Source organism: Podarcis erhardii (assembly GCF_964252035.2).
Source record: "Podarcis erhardii genome assembly, chromosome: 1".
Taxonomy (NCBI): Eukaryota; Metazoa; Chordata; class Lepidosauria; order Squamata; family Lacertidae; genus Podarcis; species Podarcis erhardii.
In genome coordinates this window covers 83,337,560-83,360,741 of record NC_138497.1, presented here as the reverse complement: position 1 = coordinate 83,360,741, position 23,182 = coordinate 83,337,560, and the positions used below count along the sequence as shown (strand labels likewise).

At 45.7% G+C, this 23,182-nt stretch overlaps 3 protein-coding genes across 3 annotated transcripts in view; 2 read left to right on the top strand and 1 right to left on the bottom strand.

Moving 5' to 3' along the window:
• Window positions 1–8,118, top strand: part of DTX4 (deltex E3 ubiquitin ligase 4) — a 39,751-nt gene extending 31,633 nt beyond the window's left edge. The window contains exons 6-10 of the mRNA XM_081854895.1: window positions 326–387; window positions 1,495–1,647; window positions 3,404–3,565; window positions 3,738–3,827; window positions 6,001–8,118. Of these exons, the coding sequence (XP_081711021.1) occupies window positions 326–387; window positions 1,495–1,647; window positions 3,404–3,565; window positions 3,738–3,827; window positions 6,001–6,234 (701 nt within the window). The 3' untranslated portion in view covers window positions 6,235–8,118. The remainder of the gene's footprint in view (window positions 1–325; window positions 388–1,494; window positions 1,648–3,403; window positions 3,566–3,737; window positions 3,828–6,000) is intronic.
• The window catches only part of CNTF (ciliary neurotrophic factor), a 160,063-nt gene that overhangs the window by 72,938 nt on the left and 63,943 nt on the right, over window positions 1–23,182 (top strand). The gene's annotated exons all lie outside the window — the stretch shown is intronic.
• Window positions 15,323–17,584, bottom strand: LOC309349314 (macrophage-expressed gene 1 protein-like). The gene has a single exon (XM_081875139.1). It carries the CDS (start codon window positions 17,500–17,502, stop codon window positions 15,352–15,354), a length of 2,151 nt encoding a protein of 716 aa, XP_081731265.1. The 5' UTR covers window positions 17,503–17,584; the 3' UTR covers window positions 15,323–15,351.

The following is a 23,182-nucleotide window of genomic DNA, read 5'->3' as shown; positions in this document are numbered from 1 at the left end:
TTCTGGTTTGCCAGCTAATTGCAGACTCTGGTTGGTCAGTTTGGATATCATGCATAAACCATGATTGAGGTACACAAACCTCAGTATAGTGGCATCTGGATTGAACGAGTATATGCAAAGTAAATAACTCCAGGTGACAGAGGTAGGGGGCAATATAGCCAAGTTGCACAAAGCCAGGGATGGCAACTTTGATTTCTCTTGTGCAGTCCTTGCCCTCCAAATTTCTCATTCCCCCTTTGTTTCCCTGCCTTTCACCTTGCTGTTTGCCTTCAGGAACAATGCCTTCAACTTGCTGATCTTCTCTTGTTTCCTCCTCCTTGTCCAGGTAAAACCCCAGAGGAGGTGCTGAAGAAATACTTGCAGAAGGTGCGCCATCCCCCAGAAGAGGCAAGTCTGGTTTTTTTACGTACAGCATGTCTTTAGTGTAGTACAGCAGCTAACGTGTTGGACCCGGGCATAGGTTTTCTTGGTGCAGGCTCCCCCCCGCCCCCGCCCCATGCAGACTGTCGGTTGCCTTAACCTTACTGCAACGAACCATTTCTCTAGCACTGAGCATGTGCTGAGCATTGCTGAGAGCAGAGCAGAGATGCAGGCTTCTCCTGAAAGTATCATAATCTCTATCGCACCAATGACCTGGCTAGGGAAAGGGAACATGGACTGTCAGATAGTGAGTGAATGGGCATGGGCTACAGGAAGCTGCTGCTGGGCCTCCTAGCTCCACCCTATCTGCACTCATTGACTGGCAGTGGCCCTCCAAGGTTTCATGCAGGATCCTATCCCAGCCCTGCCTGGAGATACCAAAGATTGACCCTGGGGGCATCTGCATGTGATGCATGTGCTGATCCTGATGGAGATGCTTATTCCCCCTCGTTACAGATAGGTAGCCGTGTTGGTCTGCCATAGTCAAAACAAAACAAATTCCTTCCAGTAGCACCTTAAAGACCAACTAAGTCAGTTCTTGGTATGAGCTTTCGTGTGCATGCACACTTCTTCAGATACACTGAGATACATTGAGCCGCATGAAATGGAAGTCCATCAACCTCACCATGTGTATCTGAAGAAGTGTGCATGCACACGAAAGCTCATACCAAGAACTGACTTAGTTGGTCTTTAAGGTGCTACTGGAAGGAATTTGTTTTATTCCCCCTCGTGTTCCTGATGTAGGTCTTTGCTCAAAGCCTTTCTTCCCTGGCAGGGAGAGAGGCTCCATTCTGGGGTCCACCTCAGGTGCCAAAACATCCAGAAGTCAGGGATGATGGGAGTTGTAGTCCCAATGACTTTGGGAGGTCACAGATTCCCCATTTGTGGCATAGAGTAATGGCAGCGGCAGGAGGTGGCAGGTGAACCTCACGCCGTTATCTCATTGCTGCCGAGAATGACATTAACGTGACAAGCGTGCCAGCCATTAGCAGGCTGGGCTTCCTTCAGTCGAATATTTCTATGTGTGCAAATGTTTTGCTCTTGTGTTCAACGCCATTTCTCGCCCCTTTTCAGGACTGTACCATCTGCATGGAGCGCCTCTCCGCCCCTTCAGGGTACAAGGGCCCTCAGCCAGCCATCAAGCCAGACTTGGTGGGAAAGCTCTCCAAGTGCGGCCACATGTACCACCTCCACTGCCTCGTGGCCATGTACAACAACGGGAACAAGGTGCGTTCCTGGGGTGGGGAAGGCGGAGGCCTGCAGTCTCTCGAGTGGGTACCCATGAATTCTGCCCAGGACTGAACAGCTCTTTTGGTACTTGATAGTACTGACAGGCAACGGCATTGCTGATATAGGAAAGTCACTGTGATGTGGCTTATATATTTCTTATTTGGTTGGTTAATTTATATACTGCTGGGGCGGGGAAAATTTCTCAGCTTGAAGGCCACATTCTCTTCTGGGCCACATGAGTCTGGCCAGATGGGTGGATGGGGCTGCTCACCTATCAATCATCTGATGTCACAGTGATACCAGTAGATGGAACACTTTGAAGTTCAGAAGTCAGGACTTCAAAGCACCATGTGTAGCCAATTCAGGAGGCTTCAGCTAATGCTTTCCCTCGCCAGTGCATAAGCAAGAGAGCCCTTTACGGCTCCCGACTATGCATCAGCAGTTGCATCCCTACCTGCCCCACACCTGACAATCACATAGGCCATCAGGTTTGGGGCGGGGGGGGGCATGGTTTGGGGAACACTGTCTCTTGAGGCATATTTGAACCCCTGGCAAATCAAGCTTGACCTGCGGGCTGAGGCTCCCCACCCCTATCATATAACAGACCTCTTTAATGTGTCTGTCTTTAATGAGTCAGAACCAAGACTGCATGTTCTGCACTTCTGTGATGGCATGATACAAGCATCCTGAAAAGTGACCTTTTATTAAAACAAAAAATACTTTTCTGAGCCATTTGGCTATGGAGAGAAAAAACATACAGAGGAACAGGGTATAGCCAGGATCTCTCTTAGAAGCCAAACAGCGATGGGGCCTTAGTAATCTGCTAAGCTCTTTGTTTTTCCTGCTTGGCTAGCAAAAAACACTTTATGTTGTGCAAATTAAAGGCAAGTGTGTCCCACTTATTAATTGCAAACACTGACTTTCCAAGGAATGTTGCTCCCCCCCCTTTTCTTTAAAAGGAGTGCATGCAAAGTACACTTAGTCCCAGTTGAAGCCCATGGTTTTGAGAGATTTAATTCTGGAATCCCATACTGCATTTTAAAAAGGCTGCAATAGCCCTAGTAACGTAACAGCTCTAACATGAAAACAAATTCTTCTGTGGGCAGACTTAAAACTCTTTCCTTTTGAGCTGAGCCCAAAACATTCCTGAACCCATCATCTTTCTGGAGATAACACTACTTTGCTCCCACATTTCTTGGCTGCTTCTGCCGCAATCTGGCTTTTTTTCACTGGGGCTTAAAAATGTTTCACACATGTACATTTTTAAAAGATGACCTAAGATATCTCAGCTGAATACCTAAAAGCACAAAAATGTGAAGGCCTTCCATTCAGTGGTGGCATGTATTTTGCACACAGATCTTTTCAGGTTCACTTGGGTAACAGTTGATGGGAAAAACTTTTCTTACCAAGACTTTGGAGATCTACTGCCAGTTGGAATAGCGACAGGCTAAATTGGGTGGGGAGCCTAGGGGCCAAATGTATATAGTGAAGGGAAGATTCACAGGGTTTAGATGTAAGACTGGGCCTTGGAACCTAACCTTGCTTTGTGTGCTTGTGTTTCTCTACTTGGGGATGGATGAGATTGCAAAGTACTTCCTACTTTTCTGGAAGAGGAGATAATAGCCGTCCATTCTTCCACCACCGCTGCTGGCTCTTCGTGGCCGTGTGATTATAATGTCAGCCTGGGGTCTTTTTATTCTGTGCTGTTCTAAAATTATTGCCCAGCATTACAGCTTGCCTACTGTGCTTTTAGGATGGGAGTTTGCAGTGTCCAACCTGCAAGACCATCTATGGAGTGAAGACTGGCACCCAACCTCCTGGGAAGATGGAATATCACCTTATTCCCCATTCCTTGCCTGGGCACCTCGACTGTAAAACCATCCGAATTATCTACAACATTCCACCAGGGGTCCAGGTGAGATTCTGGCTTCATTAGCAGAACACTTGGCCCTCAGATAGATCCTACTGTCTTATCTCCCAACCAGCTTCATGCTTAGAGACTAGTGGGGCCTTTCTCATCCTGTGAACTTCCTTCAAATATATTTGAAAAGTCACATTCATTTTCATGTGCATCTCATTCTTTTTAGGGACCAGAGCATCCCAATCCTGGGAAGAGCTTCACTGCACGGGGCTTCCCTCGACACTGTTACCTCCCAGAGAGTGAAAGAGGCAGAAAGGTAAGTGGCATCTTCGTGCTGTAGGAATTTTAAGCACAACCATTCATTGTGGTTATACCACTTAGCTTTACTGTAGCGTGTTGGTTCTGCTCCAGGTTGGCTTTATCTTGACGCAGGGAGGACACTCTCATTGTGCAAATTTATAACGTGTATTTCTCATCTATAATATTAAGGGGACTGTTAGGTTATTCTGTTGTTTACTTTGGGCCACATTCAGCTACCCTGTTGCACTAGTAGAAGCCAGCACAAGGACTCCTGCTAGCACAGTGATGGGGCTTCAACCCTCCTCCCCATTTACATCCCACATACTTCTCTCAAATATACTCTGGAGGGTCACAGAGAACCCCTGTAACAGTTTGCAGGGGTGGTGTGGGGGTCAGTGTGCACTGATGAAATTATCTCCTTAGCACTACATTGAATAGCATGCTTTGAAACCAATATTTTACCTAGGAGTTTTGGGGTTTCTGTCTTGTTCTTGATAGTTTCATGAGGATGGCCTAATTGGTGGGCTGTATCTTTACCCCAAATAACACATCACAGGTTTGCCCATACCAAACACGTAGGTACTTGCTGCTTTCTGTACATGCTTTGTTGTTTTTAACAAGAACGACAGTAACAAACTTTAATTTAAAATTGCACCCCAGCAGTTTTTGTGTGAGACTGTGTATCGAAATATCATATATTTATTTCCAGCTTGGACTTAAAAGGGATCTGTTTGGCCCCAATAGCAGATTGAAACTGTCAAAATAAATGGTAGTGGAGGGTTAACAGCAGTTTTTGAATGTTCCTGTGTCTTTTCAAACAAAGCCCAGCATAACTTTGCTGCAGGTTGACTCTCAGCCCTTCAGCAGAAGCTCTCTGCCTCTGAAAACTGGGGGGGTGAGGAATCTCCTGGTTTTGAAGCTGAGATGGATAATTTTTCAAATGCCCACATATTATTGAATTGAAGCATGAAATCCTCTTTCCTAAGTTATGGTGCTGCAGAATGCCTTATTATAAGTGATATTAATGCAACATAGAAAATAACATAGGAAGATGGGGGAAAGTTAAAACAGAGAGAATAGGAGGGGAGAGTTTGATACAGCAGGATAATAGGCTCATGATGGCTTCCTAATTCATTTTTCACAAAAGCCTGCTTCATGTTACAGATTTGGCCTGTACATGCTTACACTTCCAATGTGTGAGGCACTTCAGTTCATTAAATGAGTTCTGTGGAAACACACCATGAAGAGCTACCACTGTTGCCAGCTCCCCTACATTATGGAGAGCATGCTAGAAGTACCCCAAAGGTTCACCAATGACAGTGTGAGGACAAGGTCTAGAAGATAAACCATAAAAAGTCAGTGTTCAGTGACGTTCTCCGACTTCCCTGGTTGAAGCCCTGTTTGCTCATATATGCTAGGATGCCGTCTCCCCTACTCTCACTTTTTTAAAGTAGATTAAATATCAGTGGGGAAAAGGTGACCCAGTTTGCCTGTGGCAGTTCTTCACTTTGCAAGATATTCCCCACAGTCTTTGGGGGGAAATGGTGCCTTACCTTTCTTTCTGCATGCTTGAGGCTATAACAAGATTTCCCCTTTTGGAAGCAAAGGGGTCCTCTTGTCTTTCAAAGTTTAAGACATTTTGAAAAAGGCCCTTGCATTGGGCACAGTCCCTTGCCTCCATTCCCTGTGCACTTGTAATGTTAACACACCTTTGCTGCAAGCATGAGATTGTAGAATCTTGTCTATACTTACTGAACGGATTCCTGCACCTATAGCATCAAGTGTTTGCAAGTGCATCAGACGCACATTGTGTGTATTTTAGGGAATTTTTTAATGTTTAAAGTTTTATTCTGTTTCTAGTGTTCTGTTTTGAGCCGCCCATAGTGTCTGGGGAAACCCAGCCAGGTGGGGGAGGTATAAATAATAAAATTATTATTATTATTATTTCTCTGTAATGAATACCATATGAATACAAGTAGCCAGGTATCATAAGTGGGGAGAATCCTGTCACACGCACGTCCTGCTTATGTGCCTCTTATGTGCATCCTGTGCGAACAGGATGTTGGCTTAGATGGGCCTTTGGGCCTGATCCAGCAGGGCTTCTCTTCTGCGAATTAGTTTCTGCTACGAGGCGCTGGGCTTTGGGCAAACTCCTCCCCGTAACCCCTTTCCCCTCTTCTCTCTGGCAGGTGCTGAAACTGCTTCTGGTAGCCTGGGACCGGCGTCTGATCTTTGCCATTGGCACCTCAAGCACCACGGGCGAGTCGGACACGGTGATCTGGAACGAGATCCACCACAAGACAGAGTTTGGCTCCAACCTGACGGGCCACGGCTACCCTGATCCCAACTACCTGGACAATGTGCTGGCTGAACTGGCTGCTCAGGGCATCACGGAGGAGAGTACGCTCCAGGAGAAGGATTGAGGGCACAGGAGGAGAGGGAGCAGGCTTTGCCCTGCCTGGGGTGGAGCTACGAAAAAGAGCCGGCTTCCCGTGGATCAAGCTCCCTCTCCCTCGTCCACTGTGCCTGCTCTGCCCTCTCTGCCTCTTGTTGCCACAGCCACCATCTGCCTCTTAAAAGGCCTGGTTCTGCCTGCCCAGCAGTCTGCTTAGGGGCTCGCTCAGGTTGGAAGCCGTCAGTCCTACAGCATTTGGCTGCTGGGAGCAAACGAGCCTGGGAAAGTTCCCCCCACCCAGCTTGTCTTGGCCCTGGGCTGCAGTGTCCTGATGAGGCCTGAGGTTATATTAACCTCAGCACCCAAAGCTGCTTTTATACTTTGGAGCTCAGATACCTGGCCTGGCATTTGGGGGAGGGGGCAAATAAAGGCCCACTTTAAATTCTGTGAAAACAAGAGAAAGTATGCCTTGGGGGCAAGCAGGCGCCAAGCAGGGTGGCAGCACTCGGGAGCCAAGAAAGGTGCCTGTCCGTCCCAAAGGCACTGAGGATTAAAATTGGCCCTGGTCTCTCTTTCTTGCCCAGCTAGGTGCCTGGTTCCATGTTGTCATGTCACTGCTTTCATGTCGTGGCTCAGTGTGAGTCAGAAATGTGCTGTTTGCTGGTCTGGTGCTCTCTGGCACTCTCATACGTTCTGAGGCTGCCTCTCCGTCCCTATTTTAAGATAGCTAAGAAGCAGGCCCTCTTCCTGCTAGAGCCTGCCCCAGTTCCTTGAGGAAGCAGGCTGGGAATTCCTTCTCTTGGATGCATTCCAAACTGGGTCAGCTGTAGGCAAGCCCTTGCATCTGACTCAAAACTTGGATGAGCAGAATAACGGAATCACAGCCGGTATCTATACTGCATTAGGTGGATGCAGGAAACCCCTTGCTTCCCTGCAAGTTGGCAGATTGGATCTGGCCCACACTTGCCTCTGGATAAAGTCAGTCCATTCCAGACTGAGGCTGGGAAAGTACACATTATATACCTTTAAAGCACATTTGCAGCCCTGTCTTTGGGGCCCTGTAGTTCACCCCTCACAGAGTGAACATTCCCAGCAACCTCTGGCAAACTACAGTGCCCAGCATTCTTTGAGGGAAAGACTGTGCTTAGAATGTGCCTTGGAGGCATGGTGTGCATGCAGCCCAAGTCTTGCTCCTGTGGCTGGATCTGCCCGATCCAGCTGGGCTCCTGGACTTCACTAGGGTTTAGGTCAGGCCTCCCTGTCTCAATTGCATTTACTTCTCTCCAGACCAATACAGAGCCATGTGCCCCGATCTCTCTTTCTGTTTGTGAATTGCATCCCAGGGGGGGTTGTTTTATGTCCGATCTGTTTCTGTTGTGGGTTGGAATGAGAGGCTTTACAGAAGTGGTGGCAGGCAAGACACTTTCAGGTTTTGCCTCCTCACACTCCTGAGGTGGGTTCTTTTGAACTGTTTGTATGGGGGAGTCCCCTGGATACTGATTTGAATTTATTTACCTCATGTTTGGGGGGTTTGTCGTATATATGTATATATTTATATATATATTTGTAATGTATGAGAAAGGCTTTGAGGCTAGGATGTGTAATACAATGGTACTTAAGTTAGACCTGGAGGCTAAGCGCAGCTTGTGATACAGTTTGCCATGACACAGAGCAGGGGGCGTCTGTGTGGGGCCCTCCCATAAGTTTTTTTCTTTCTGAACTACAACTCCCATCATCCCTGACTGTTGGCCATAGCAGCTGAGGTTGATGGGAGCTGGAGTCATGCGGCACCTGCAGGGCACCACATTGGCTCTCCCAGGAAGAGTGACAGCCCTTTTCAAACGGCTGTGCCATTTGGGTCCCTGCCCTTCCCTGCCCACCCCTGATATTTGAATAAAATATTCTTTTTTATATATATATTTTATTTGGATTTTTCAAACTTAAATGCAAAAATAAAAAACAGTATAACATATATCATAACATCTTTTCATAACATCTTTGGACTTCCTCGCGCCTCCCGCTCCCATTTGCATCATTGCCAATTCTTGCCAGCAATTTATCATCTTGTTTACACTCTTATGTCAAATTCATTTAAATATAATCTATAAATTCTCCAAAAGGTTTATAATTTTTCCTCAAATTTACTTATCATCTTAATTCTCACTAATTTAGTGGTGCACAATTATTTATGATCTAGCATCCTTTCTTAGCATTCAACCAAATTACAGTATTTTTTTAAGTAAATCTTGAATTTCTTCCAGTCATCTTCGACTCTCTCCTCTCCCAGGTCTCGGATTCTGCCAGTCATCTCGGCTAGTTCCATATAGTCCATCAGTTGCATCTGCCACTCTTCCAGTGTGGGTAGTTCTTGAGTCTTCCAATTTTTAGCGATGAGTATCCTTGCTGCCGTTGTTGCATACATGAAAAATGTTCGGTCCTTCTTTAACACCTTCTGGCCGACAATGCCCAGAAGGAAGGCCTCTGGTTTCTTGGTGAAGGTATACTTAAATACCTTTTTCAGCTCATTATATATCATTTCCCAGAAGGCCTTCACCCTAGGGCAAGTCCACCAGAGGTGAAAGAATGTTCCCTCATTTTCTTTACATTTCCAACATTTATTATCAGACAAATGGTATATCTTAGCAAGTTTAACTGGGGTCATGTACCATCTATATATCATTTTCATTACATTTTCCTTCAAAGCATTACATGCAGTGAAGTTCATCCCAGTGGTCCACAACCTTTCCCAGTCCTCAAACATGATATTATACCCAATGTCCTGTGCCCACTTTATCATAGCTGATTTAACCATTTCGTCTTGTGTATTCCATTTTAACAGCAAGTTATACATTCTTGAAAGTACCTTAATCTTTGGTTCTAACAGTTCTGTTTCCAATTTCGATTTCTCCACCTGGAACCCTAACTTTTTATCATTTTTAAAGACTTCTTTAATCTGAGCGTAGTGTAACCAGTCTCGCACTTTATCCTTTAATTTATCCAAACTCTGCAATTTCCAATTGTCTCCATCTTTTTCTAGTATTTCCCAATATTTTGGCCATTTGGCCTCCATATTGGGTCTTTTTCGAGCCTTAGCTTCCAGAGGTGAAAGCCACCTTGGAGTTTTATTTTCCAATAAGTCTTTGTATTTTGTCCGGACATTAAATACTGCTTTCCTGACAATATGGTTCTTAAAGGCCTTATTGATCTTAACCTTGTCATACCATAAGTATGCATGCCAACCAAAAGCATTGTTAAAACCTTCCAGATCCAGTACGTCAGTGTCCTCGAGAAGTAGCCAGTCTTTTAGCCAGCAGAAAGCTGCGGCTTCATAGTACAGCTTTAAGTCTGGCAGGGCAAAGCCCCCTCTTTCTTTCGCATCAGTTAATATTTTAAACTTAATTCTGGGCTTTTTGCCCTGCCAGACAAATTTAGAAATATCTCTCTGCCACTTCCGGAAGCACTCCGTCTTGTCCACAATTTGCAATGTTTGAAACAAAAACAACATCTTTGGCAATACATTCATCTTGATAGCAGCAATTCGGCCTAACAAAGAAAGCTTCAATTTTGTCCAACTGTCTAAGTCTCTCTTAATTTCAGACCAACATTTTTCATAATTATCCTTAAATAGACTCAGATTTTTTGCTGTTATGTTTAGCCCTAGGTACTTTACTTTTTTTACCATAGTTAATTCTGTTTCTCTCTGAAACCGTTCTGACTCTATGTCTGTCAAATTTTTTCCCAGCACCTTAGTTTTCTGTTTATTTAGTTTAAATCCCGCCACCCGACCAAAGTCTTGAATCAATTGCAATACTCTTTTCGTACTAGGTTCTGGCTCCTGCAGAGTCAAAACTAGGTCATCTGCAAAAGCTTTAAGTTTATATTGTTTCGCTCCGACCTGAATCCCTTGCACCAACTGGTCCCCTCTGATCATATTCAAGAGCACCTCCAGAACCGAAATAAATAACAGAGGGGAAATCGGGCAGCCTTGTCGTGTTCCTTTTTCAATTTTAAACTCTTCTGTAACCACATTGTTAACTATCAGTTTTGCCTTTTGTTCTGAATATATTGCATCAATTCCATTCTCAAAACCCCGTCCCACTCCCATTTCTTTTAGATTTCCCTTCATAAATTTCCAAGAGATATTATCAAAGGCCTTCTCCGCATCTATAAAGAATAAAATATTCTTTTTTGTATGTGCGAAGACCTTAATAACCCATGTGAAATCTCTGTGGGGCAGGCTCGGGTGAGAAAATAAAAGAGATGGAAAGTGTGAGAGAGAGCATGTGGGAATAGGAAGGAGCACGTCTGTAGAGATGTCTGACTGCATGCTTGTCTGGTTTGGTGGCGGCAGGGTGTGTGTGAATGTGGAGGAGCCCAGAGACATCACAAGGGTTGTTAAGTGTGCTGTGATTTTTTAAAGAGGCTCTTAATAAATCATCGGTGGCTCCTGGGTACATTTCACCTGGAGAATCTCCTCTTTCTTTCTCATCAACACTCCTCTCAAGAACATGTTAGCATTCAGCTAGGTTTTACTTGGAATAGACGTATTGACATTAATGGTCCTAACTTAGTCATCGTCAGCGGGTTTACTGTGTGTAAAACTTGGTTGAGTGCCAGTCTAAGCTTTTTAATTTTTAACTCAGTTACTACATCATCATAAAAAAATAAATAAATTTATATGCCGCTCATATGGGTTGCCACCATACATTATGTAGGGATGCCATTCTGAGTAAATCTTGCCAGGCATATCCTTCTTGGATTTCCCCCTAATAGATTTGATTTGATTGAGTGGTTCAGTTGGTGGTGGTGGGGGGAACCTGTTTGGGAGTTTACCCAGCCTTGTTAAACTCTCTAAATGCAACCTCTCTCTGTCCCACCCTCAAATACACACACACACCATGGCATTCCCTCAAATGTGATTTAGCCTCCAGGATAGGGGAGAGATTTTGAAGGGCAACCTTCCAGCCACGGTCATCTCCCAACTGAAGGGAGCCAGTTTGCCTTTTATTTTACTTTTGTTTTGGCTGAGTTACTTCTTCCTTGAACTCTCCAGCCATTGATAATTTTGTACTTCGTAGGGAATGACAAGCCTGATGTGACACTGTTGTCGAGGGCGATGGGGGGAAGAGGGTCTCTCTTTTCCACTCTTTGTCCTCTTCAAGTCCCAAAGCAGGTTGTGGTGGGGATCTGGTAGTGGTATTTGGGATGGGGGGGAGGGCAGGGTGAGGGGGAAGCCATGATGTATATTGTTTGTTTGTTGTTTGTGAACGGTGCGTTTTGCCCGTCTCTAGTTTGTTGCATTGCGTCAGGATGGCACCCTTGGGGGGGCGGGTACAACAATAAAAGGAAAACTCCACTGCCAATTTTGAAGAATGTCTCGTGTCTGTGTTTTCTGAGTCTGTGAGTCTGTCCTTTGTTCATTGTTGGTGCTTTCAGAGCAGGTGAGTGTGTGCAGTTTACTTAGCTGGGAGAACATTGGCTTTCAAACAGCCACAAGGGGGAAGTTGCTTCAGGGAAAGCAAATACTTCGGCTTGAGATGAGAGTTGATGGAAAACCAACTCACTCCAGTTAACACAACTTGAAGGAAAATGTTTAGATCCAGTGAAGGACTTCTAATTCTTGGATTTTGGACAGAATCAAAATCTTTCATTTGTAGGTGTCAGAAGGGAGGGAAAGAACTGAAGGAACAAAACAGGATCATCTTGCTAAACTTCTAATTTGAGTTGGATCTAATCTTGGAATCTGTTCATACTCGCTGTTCATACTTCAGATTGCCAACTTTTTTCTGAGATACTGTGCCATTAACAGCTGCATGGCCTGCAGGAATCAAACAGGTGCACCTTCTCTTTCTCCTCTCCCAATCCTTACGATGCCATGCTGGAGAAATTTGGACATGCTGGAGAAATTGGGAATGCCTGCCTCTGATGCAGTGATGAAAGGTGCAAAGCCTGTCAGGAAGAGGGTTAGAAACCACAAGCTCATCCCTTAGGTGAGCTTGGACTGACGGGAGCTGTGGTCAAAGACATGTGGAGGCACCAGGTTGGCAAAGGCTGCCTTAAGATTACACTGGTGAAAGTAGACTGTTCTCTCATTCCAATCAAGAACGCACAGCCGTTCTTGTCATATCTATTCCATGTGTTGCCCTGCCAAGCACAGAATTTGCCATGGTGGTTACCATTTGCCATTTCAATATTTTGGTTTTAAACTTAAAAAAAAAAACCCAGCAGGTTTTGAGTCTCTGCCTCTGTGGTTGCCAGGAAGAACTGGAAATTTAGTGTGCGGTGTTTTATATTAAAAACTCGGAAACTAGGGTGGGGCTCGTCTAGGCCCCGAAGGCTGAGGGGGATGCCTCTTCACACCACTGCACAGCTACATATGACTCTCCCCCTGTTTCTTTCCTGAGCCTTCTTGGCTAGCTAATTCCCATTCCTTATTATCACATGTTTCATTGCCAAATAATTCCACACTGTGAGATAGCTTGCCTAATTAGCCTCTATTTTCGCTATACATAAATATATACCAATATATTTCACGCACCTCTAATGGCACAATTTCATTTTTCTGAGTGCAGAATCCAGAAATAGTACATAAAACACTGGTGAGTTCTAGCTGTACAAATTCTTTCCCACTGATCTACTACTTGTGTGTAGTTTCCTCTCTTTGTTTACATGAGACCTAAGTGCCTACATCCTTTCATATGTCCTTTAAAACTGATTCCCTCCACCAGCTTGGAGAAATAAGCAATAAAGCAGAACCAAATGGGAGCAACTTTCTGAAAAAACGACGATATTCATTGATGGCTCCCTTAATGCAAGACGTTCATTCCCTTCAGGCATGTTGCATTGCATGTTTATGAAAAAGCACTATATATATATACATATATTTTGCATTCAAGAGGGTTTTAAAAAAAATAAAATATATTGTTATATATGGATACATGCAGTTGCCTTTACTGGATCAAATAAAACCAAAAATTCAATATACTGTTAGTAACCTGCCTTGGTTTGCAGACAAATCAGTGGCTGACTTATTGACAGAGTCTGGAAGAAGCATTTCCTGCCATCCTTTTCCGGGAGGATATATGTTAATAGAGCATAAGCTGCTGATGGAGCACAGAGGAGCTGTTCTCAATAGAATAAAATCTTGCTAATGCACCAGGCCAGTGTGTTCAAAGATGCACTTGTGGGGGGGGGGGGAGAGAATCCTTTTGCCGAAAGAGAAAAAGCCCTTGCAGCTCCTTTGCTGCAAGTCAGTGCTTTTTATAGCTGAACAAGGGCTGAATCTTGAAGTTACTTGCATTCTCTCTTCACATCCCCCTTTTCTATTCTGCCACTGCCCCGGGCTTTGTGTGCATGTGACAATATAAGCATGCTGCCTCTCCCATCTGAACAGCTCAAAGTGTTTCCCCAAAGTAGCTACGCAGCCCCTCTCTTCTACCTGGGAAGTAAAACTAGGACTTGCACAAGGTGTTACCCTGGTATTGTTTCTACAGCAGTGCTGGTAAAAAAAGTAAAGAATGCAGAGTCTGCTCTGCCTGACAGTGTGTGGTGGTGGTGGTGGTGGGGGGGGGTGTCCTTGTTAAGCTGCACCCTGTTAAACTTAAAATCCTGTTAAGCTTTTACAACTTCTTCACACTGGGGCCCAATCAGGGCGGGGAGCCTTTTTCAGCCTAAGGGTCTTCTCCTGTCCTGTCATCATCAACCCTTCATGACACCCCATGGGACCACCATCTTAACCTGTGCTTTATTTGCAGTATAAGCAGGTATCCTCAAGGAAGGTGAATTTAGGTGCTGTGTGTGGCTGTATATCCCATGGGCTGGACTCCAGCTCTGATCATCCCTGGCCATTGGCTGTGCCAGCTTGTGCTGATGGAATTGGGAGTGTGCCCCTTATGCCCATAGATGAGGTTGGGGGAAACTCCTATCAGAAATGCAACGCCACAAATGCCCACTCACACTATAAAGAGCTCACAACCCACCTACTCTCTGCAGTCAGAAACATCATAGCCAGACACTGGAGGAACCTGTCAAAAATAAACATGGGACGCTGGTATCAAGTAGTATGGGAAATGGCCTTATTAGAAAAGCTAACCAATAGACTGAAACTGACATGGGGAGAAATAGAAGAGGATGCCTTCACCCCAGTATGGCTCCCCTTTATCACAAACACAGCCCAACAAGACAACAACAAGAATGACAGCATGTGAATCAATATGGCTAACTTAACCCAACAATGCCCACCCCCACGCACAAACAAATCCCACTGCAGCCAACCAAAGACAATCAGCCACACACTATGCCACCCCCAACCTCTCTCACCACCAAGGAAACAACATGTGAATAGAAAGAGAACCTACCCAAGTGACGCTGACACAAAACCCCCACACATGCACTAAGGAAAATACGGTAATATAAGCTTTACCACCTCATCCCCTCTCACCCCCTTTTCTTCCCAACCCTAAACTGCATATAACACCAATGACTCACAAAAAAATGTAACTGATCTGTAGAAAACACAGCCTGAAGAAAGAGACAATATGTGTGCTTTTGTAAACAAAGAAAATATTTAATAAAAAATTATTTTAAAACAAAAAAGAATGCTGGAGAGCTGCTGCTTGTTGGAAGAGGCACTTCTGATCTAGGTGGACGAAAGGATTCAGCTAAGTATACGGCAGCTTCCCAATGCCCTGAACGTAATGGAAAATGTCTGCTGTGCTTCTGCTTACTCAGAGAAGTTAGAGAAGAGGAACAAGAGACAGTAGGAGGAAGAAGCTCATAGCCATGCACTTGCAGCAAAGCCCATGAACATACACTAGCCTTCTTTGAACTGCAGTTCCCACCAGCTCCTTCCAGTGTAGCCAACAGTCAGGACCATGGGTGTTCTAGTCCCAAACAGCTAGAGGGCAGCAGGTTGGGGGTGACTGACATACAGCAGCATTCAAGTGTCCCTCCAGATGTTGCTGGACTACTACTCCCATCATGCTGGCTGGAGCTGATGGGAGCTGGAGTCCAACATCATCTTCAGGGCCACAGGGCCCCATCCTGATGTAATTGATAGTAACACACACACACACACACACACAGAGAGAGAGAGAGAGACACACAGACACACACAGACACACACAGACACACACACAGACACACACTACACTGTTTGTCTTTCCTGCTCCTGCTCAACCTCTATTTCGCCCATGAAATCACAGGCATTGTTGCTTGAGGTCAAACTCCTCTCCTCTTCCCCGATGTTTTTGTACTCCCTTTTCTTGTACCTCCTGCACCCATAGACCGACAGGCCAATCAGGATGGCCAAGCCAGTGGTGGCACCAACAGTGACCCCTGCTGTCTCTCCACCTGAGAAGCTCCCACCAGCAGCGTTCATGTTGTGCAGATCGGCAGGGCTACCTATCTTCCACATCTGGGTCTGGGTGTCCTTGATCCAAACCTGGTCACCATGGCTGTTCATCACCAGGACGGTGTTGGTGGCAATTAAGCTCATGACAGGTTTGCGAGTGAAGGGAGGGAGCCGGGCTTGGGGTAAAGCCCCTTCTGTGAAACGCCCAGCCTGGACACAGTATTGCACTTCACAGCCATCACTGATCAGAGCCAGGTGCTGGCCAAACCCTGCTGGGCACCTCTTGGAGTAGGGGTCATCATCTGTTCCACGGTGGTGTCCCGTCAGCGGGTTTCCTACCTGGCAACTGAAGAACCCCCCAAAAGGAATAGCGTTCCTCTGTGCCCGGGCATCGTTGCTGACGCAGATTACGAGCTGGTCCAAGAGCTTCAGCTGGTAATAGTTGGACGGACAAGACTGGCTGTTGGTCATGGGGTTGGGGCTCTGGGCACTAAAGAGGCCTCCAAAAAGGAACCCTGACTGTTGAGGGACGGAGTTTCTTGCTGCACACCAGTAGGAGCTGAACTGGATCATGGAAGGGGTGAAAACATCGTTGCAAACCTGTCTGCAGAATATCCACAGCGTGCAATCCTGGCGGCACTCCAAGTGGCTATAGCCTTCCTCAAGTAGCTGGGAGCGCAGTTTGATTGCGTCATAACCCTCGGGGCAAGAGAAGTCTCCAGTGAGTGGGTTCCTCTGCTCCAGGTCCTGGCAGAGCACAGCAACATCAGGACCTTCCAGCTGAGCACACTCCTGGTAGACTCCACCAAAGGTGAAGTTGGTCATTGTCCCTTCACAGCTCCCATCATCCATGTTGGCATAGAAGTTGAAGTTGGGCGAGGCAGGGTCGATGCAGCCAGGGTAGGTGTTGAATGTGTAGTAACGGGAGATGGCAGATGCCACAGTCCTGGACAATCTCTTCACGGTGGGGGTGGGCAATCCCGGCAGATTTCCTGGGGTGATGAAGAATGGCAGAGGCAAGCCTGAACGGTCAACAGCCACCAGCTGGTTGGTGGTGCTCTCCTGCCAGGTTTTCAGGGTAATGCCAGGGTAAAATGGTACCCCACCAATACTCTCCACCCTGGAGCTGGTGAGGTTGTCCTGATACTGCTGGGTGAAAGCGTTTTCTGTCGCCCCTGAAGTGCTAATGTCAAAGTGGAGCATTTTGCGGAAAGAGGCCCCAGCCGCAGCTGCGACAGAAATTCTCGAGGACTTGCCATCTTTCACAAAGGAGGACTTCACTTGGTCCTCCTGGATGAGGCTGGCTCCAGCATCAACTCCCGTGATAACATGAGTGCCGTAGTTTAGGACCAAGATCTCTGCCAAGTAGTCAGCCATTCGTGTGTGGTTGTTCTCCAGATAGCTAGCAATGGTGACAAGCTGCCGCTGGAAGCCTTCATCTAACATTGCACCAGGGTTGAATTTCACAGTGTACATCAAATTCCTGACCTGAACCCTGGTGGTCACAGCCTGATCTCTCACTTGGTGGGTTTTCATCCTGCGGAAGTCAGTGGAGAACCTTCCGTTGATAGAAAGAAAGGACACCTCTGCGTTGATGGAAACGGAGGTGGCACACTGGTAATCCATCCAAGACTCTATGATCTCTGAGTTCATCTCCAGAGAGCTCTGTTTACGGGCGATGGCGAAAAACTCGTTGGGGATGAAATAAGCCCCATCTTCCGTAGTGCTGCACGAAGAGTAGTTTAGGCTGATCACTCTTGCCATATCCAGATTTCTCAGGTTATCCCAACCACCTCCAGGAAGAACTTCCAGTGCAGGAAGATTCAAGACCTGTTTGCATGCCTGAAATCCAGTGACAGAAGGACGGCACAAGGGTGATTCCTGTGCCCGACATATCCAAGCTATGAGCGTCAAGGAGAGAACGATCCCTGTCCAATTACTCATGGCTCGACCAGTGTAGAGGAAAAGCTAGCATCTGAATGGTCTCAATGTGCTTCTCTCTCTACTGCTTGTGGTAACCCCAGCAGAGGCTTCCTTCTTTTTATGCTAAGGTTGATCATTTAAAGAGGAAGCAAAACTATTCTGCTTTATACTTTCTCTTTCTCAGGTTGGACGAATTTTAGAGCAGCCTCTGATAGGCTTACAGCACAATAAGAAATATAACTGGGGCATATTTGCAGAAATCTGTTTCCTTATTGCTTTACTGAGTAGGTATTATGCAGGTTCAGAAATAGGCACCTAGAACCAGGCAGCAACAGTTTCAATACATTGGGCCCCAAACAATAGCAGCTTTGCTGGAATCCAGAGGCAGATCTACTATGAAACTAATGAAGTTTAAACTTCAGGGCCTCTAATCCCAGAGGGGACCCAGAGCCGACTTTAGTCCACATTGCTTAAAATGTTTGCATCTAGTAGACCAAAGTTGAGTTGTGTGACTTGAAAACTATAAAGAATAGGATTTTTTTTTATTCACACCAGTGACTTTGACCTGGGAGACAATCCAGTACAGAAATTTTAATCAAAATCTGAGATGTAGTAGTAGTTGTTTTTTAATGTGATGATGGATCAACCCCGTTGAAGAAGATAACAGTGTCCAAGGTGGCTTTCACCTCTGGAAGCTAAGGCCCGAAAAAGACCCAATATGGAGGCCAAATGGCCAAAATATTGGGAAATATTAGAAAAAGATGGAGACAATTGGAAATTGCAGAGTTTGGAGAAAATGAAGGATAAAGTGCGAGACTGGTTACATTATGCTCAGATTAAAGAAGTTTTTAAAAACGACAAAAAGTTAGGGTTCGAGGTGGAGAAATCGAAGTTGGAAACAGAATTGCTAGAACCAAAGACTAAGGTACTTTCAAGAATGTATAACTTGCTGTTAAAATGGAATACACAAGATGAAATGGTTAAATCAGCTATGATAAAGTGGGCACAGGACATTGGGTATAATATCATGTTTGAGGACTGGGAAAGGTTGTGGACCACTGGGTTGAACTTCACTGCATGTAATGCTTTGAAGGAAAATGTAATGAAAATGATATATAGATGGTACATGACCCCAGTCAAACTTGCCAAGATATACCATTTGTCTGATAATAAATGTTGGAAATGTAAAGAAAATGAAGGAACATTCTTTCACCTCTGGTGGACTTGCCCTAGGGTGAAGGCCTTCTGGGAAATGATATATAATGAGCTGAAAAAGGTATTTAAGTATACCTTCACCAAGAAACCAGAGGCCTTCCTTTTGGGCATTGTCGGCCAGAAGGTGTTAAAGAAGGACCGAACATTTTTCATGTACGCAACAACGGCAGCAAGGATACTCATCGCTAAGAATTGGAAAACTCAAGATCTACCCACACTGGAAGAGTGGCAGATGCAACTGATGGACTATATGGAACTAGCCGAGATGACTGGCAGAATCCGAGACCTGGGAGAAGAGAGGGCCGAAGAAGATTGGAAGAAATTCAAGATTTATTTAAAAAAACACTGTAATTTGGTTGAATGTTAAGAAAGGATGCTAGATCATAAATAATTGTGCACCACTAAACTAGATGGAATTAAGATGATAAGTAAGTTTGAGGAAAAATTATAAACCTATTGGAGAATTAATAGATTATAATTAAATGAATCTGACACAAGAGTGTAAATAAGATGATAAATTGCGGGCAAGAATTGACAATGATGCAAATGGGAGCGGGAGGTGTGAGGGAGTCCAAAGATGTTAAGAAAGTATGTTATGATATATGTTATTATGTTTTTTATCTTTGCATTTATGTTTAAAAATCCTAATAAAATATATTGAAGAAGATAACAGTGGTTACTCAGACCTTGTTGCTGGTTGCAAAGGGACCCCCATAACAGTTCAAACTACAGGGCCCCCAAAATGTTGGTCCACCACTGCTAGAACCCACCATTTCTTATTCTCTCCAGAATTGTCTTAGCAACTTTTCTGGACAAATGGAAACGGTTCCTTTAGTAGCATAAGAAGGCTGAATCAGGCCAATGGGCCACCAAGTCCGCCATCCTGTTCTCTCAATAGCCTAAAGCAGGACCTGAGTGCAACAGCACTCTGCCCACTTGCGATTCCCAGCAACTGGGAAACATCCTTGGTGCCACATCATATCACATGCTCATTCTCCACCAGCCACGTTCAGAACTTCCTCCCACACCAAAGCTGACCACCAAAAATGGCCAAGGTGATCTGATGCACTGATTCCTTAGCATCTGTTTTTAGTGCAACCAACACACAGCCAAGTCAAAGGAATAATTTAAAGAAAAAGACAGAATGGCTCATAATTCTATGTGAGAGAATGGGCTTTGTGCCACGGGAAAAGAGAGAAAGAAACTATGACTTCTTTCTTTTTTTGTAGTGACAGGAAGCAGCCATTTCTTATTTCTGCCTGGTGCCTTATAGTAAGAATTGCCAGGACAATGTTCAGAAGAATGGTTGTGGTAAGGGTTAGTTGACTGTGAATGGCTGCTTTCTGATCTGATTTCCTGACTATGCACCATGATAATACACAATACAGTATATCAGGGGTCAGCAAACTTTTTCAGCAGGGGGCCGGTCCAATGTCCCTCAGACCTAGTGGGGGGCCAGAATATATTTTGAAAAAAATAATAATGAATGAATTCCTATGCCCCACAAATAACTCAGAGATGCATTTTAAATAAAAGGACACCTTCTACTCATGTAAAAACATGCTGATTCCTGGACCATCCGCGGGCCAGATTGAGGAGGCAATTGGGCTGGATCCGGCCCCTGGGCCTTAGTTTGCCTACCCATGCAGTATATTATGGCAAGGAACTTACAAATGTTACATTCATCTCTTTGGAATTACCCAACTGGGTTTTTGTTTCCTTGTTTGCTCTTTGTTGATGTGATACGCTTCTGGGGTGGGGTTCCAGTTCAGATTGTTGCACGTAACCTCTTCCCCACAGCCTTGTGAGTAAAAAAGTGGAACTGAATCTGTTGCCAGCAGAAATGAAAGTGCAAGTGTTCCAGTCTCAGTTTGCTGTTGAAATATGTATGGGGGTGGGGGGCAGACAACAAAAGGGGGAAGGAACAGTCTGAACGGGAGGTGAGACTTGACATAAGTTGTTTTTATGTCATAATCTAATAATGCGATAGCCTTGATTTGAAATATTGCAACAGCACCATTCATTTTAAAATGACTTTTAATCACTGTTTCCCTGTAGCAATTTGGTGCCACAAATAAAGGACAGGGGTTTTACTCGCTCCTGTATCATTTTGTCTTATTCTTTCTAACTTCCTCATTTCAGAACAGATTGGGGCTGAGAAAGATTCAAAAGCAGAAACTGAAGCATGTGGTTAGTCCTCACAGCTGGCGACTTACTCATTTCTGCTATTGTGTTCTGACCTTTTCTAACATGGTGGAAGTGAAATGATTCTCGAAATCCGAGGTAGACAGCCTGGTACTCTGCAGATGTTGTGGACAACACTACAAATTCCATGATCCATGCTCCTTGGTCATGCTGGCTGTGGCAGATGGGATTTCTAGTCCACCCCTGGTGGGCACCATATGGGCTGCCGCAGCTCTAAGTCAAACAGTTAGTTTATTTCATCCCTCTAAGTTTGATCTCGCTTGTGAGGTAGGCACAGGAGACTGGCGCATAAGGGCAAATGGAGCACTCTCCACTAACCTCAGTCTGCCCTCCATCAGCCCCCACCTGCCTGCCTGCCTTCTTACAACTGCCGGTCAGCTTCCTTTACCAGTCTCAGTGTTGCTCTTATGGAGCACCACAGCAGAGCCATCTTTCCCATAGGGCTTAGTGGTGCGTCGTGCCAGGGCGCCGGCCTCTCAGGGGCACCCCAGCAAGTGGGCGAGCTACGTGGCTTTGCTGGCGGCCTCCCCTTTCCCTGCATGCCCGCAGCTGCGCCCCGCCAACCATATGGCTGGCAGGCGCACAACTTCACTCTCAAGCCTCTGTGGGGATCGCTCTCCCACAGCGGCATGGGGGAGAGTCGTCCCCCCCCCCCCGGATGGCTGGCAGTATGCAGCTATGGCCACCCCAACACTATCCATAGTAATTTGGGGGCACTGGGCAGATATTTGCACCCTGGTGCCGCATCTGACAAAGATGGCCCTGTGCCACAGCATGTCTTCTCGGTTTCAGCAAGATCTCACGAGGGGTCCACAAGATCTCGTGAGAGGTCTGTGAGATTTCACCAAAACCTAGAAGCAACAACTTCTCCCTTCTCTGGCAGTGGCAGAGGTAGGGGGACATCCCCCAGTCTTGGGGAAAGGGAGGAGTGGCAGCTTTTGGCAAGATCTCATGAGAGCCCCACAATATCTTGCTGGCCACAAATGTTCTCTTCAGTTTCCAGGCAGGGTGTGGGTGTGTGCCTACGACAGTGCTAGAGAAGCAAGGAGAAGGAGCAGCAGTTTCCCATGAGATCTCATGAGAAGCCTGCGAGATATCGCTGGAACCTGGAAGGACACTGCCCCTTGGATTCTGCCACCCGGGGCAGCTGCCTCCATCTGTCTCACGGACAGGCTGGCCCTACATGGGAGAACTGATTTGGTACATTGTTGGGTCAATAGAAGTACCTCTAAATCATTTCAATGAATTATTTCTCTTCCTTCCCTGACCCCCGATCCACAGTACAAAATCACACGAAACATTGGTTTGCACAAAACGATAAAGCAAAGCCAAAGTATGGCTTGCCAGGACCGCTTGAGGCTCACAGAGGGATGCTCACAGATGCTTTGCTCCTCCCTAGTCCTTCTCGTTCTTGGTATAACACACATCCAAACCATACATTTAAAAGCACATTCACCCCAAAGAATCCTAGGAACTGGGTGCTGGGAATTATAATTGCGTGAGGGATAAACTACCCTTCACAGGGTTCTTCTGGGGAACCTGCATCCTTTGAATCTGCAACGAATGTGCTTTCAATGTAGGGTGCTCACACTCACAGCACTTTAGCGGAAATCGGTTTTTACAATGCTGATTTCTCTCTTTTAGCTGCTATTGCTCCTTACTGAGGCTTGAGCACTGTGCTTGGATGTGCTGCTGGACTAAAATTTATTTTTGACGAGTTGTCAAGCAGTCATGGGAAGTTTTTAAAACTGAGGGGTAGTATAGAAAGTTTTCAAATAAATGAGTCAAAATCGGTTGCTTTCGTCTTCATCAGTAATCTCTTGGGGTAAGTTTTTGCTTCCTTCAGTCATGTGGTAAAACTATTTCTGGATTGCAGAGGCAGAGCCACATGACTGCCGGCTTTCCCGTAAATTTATCTATGAAAAGTGTGCAGGGGAGGGGAGGGACCAACCAACCAGGGAGTTGTCGTTGGAGTTATACAAAGACAGTTGAGCTTGGAGCTCTGAAAACATCTTTTAATTGCCGTGGGTGTATAGGGTTAGGATGCTCCCCACTGGCTTCTTCTGGTGGAGAGGAGGACCATTGATGGTGGTGGGGCTCTGCCATGAGAGAGGCCCCAGTTTCACTCCAGGGGGTGGAAAGCTACAGCAGGAGGTTCTTCTGCCAGCATTTTGGGGCAAGACACCAAGTAGATACCAAAGCCACATGGATCCTCTGAGGGGCTCAATTCTTGGGCTGCTCAGCTGTGCCAGTCTTGATCCTTGCATGTGCATATGATCCC

Excerpts from the sequence above, each read along its gene's own strand:
- LOC309349314 (XM_081875139.1), bottom strand. The coding sequence starts at position 17,502 with ATGAGTAATTGGACAGGGATCGTTCTCTCCTTGACGCTCATAGCTTGG.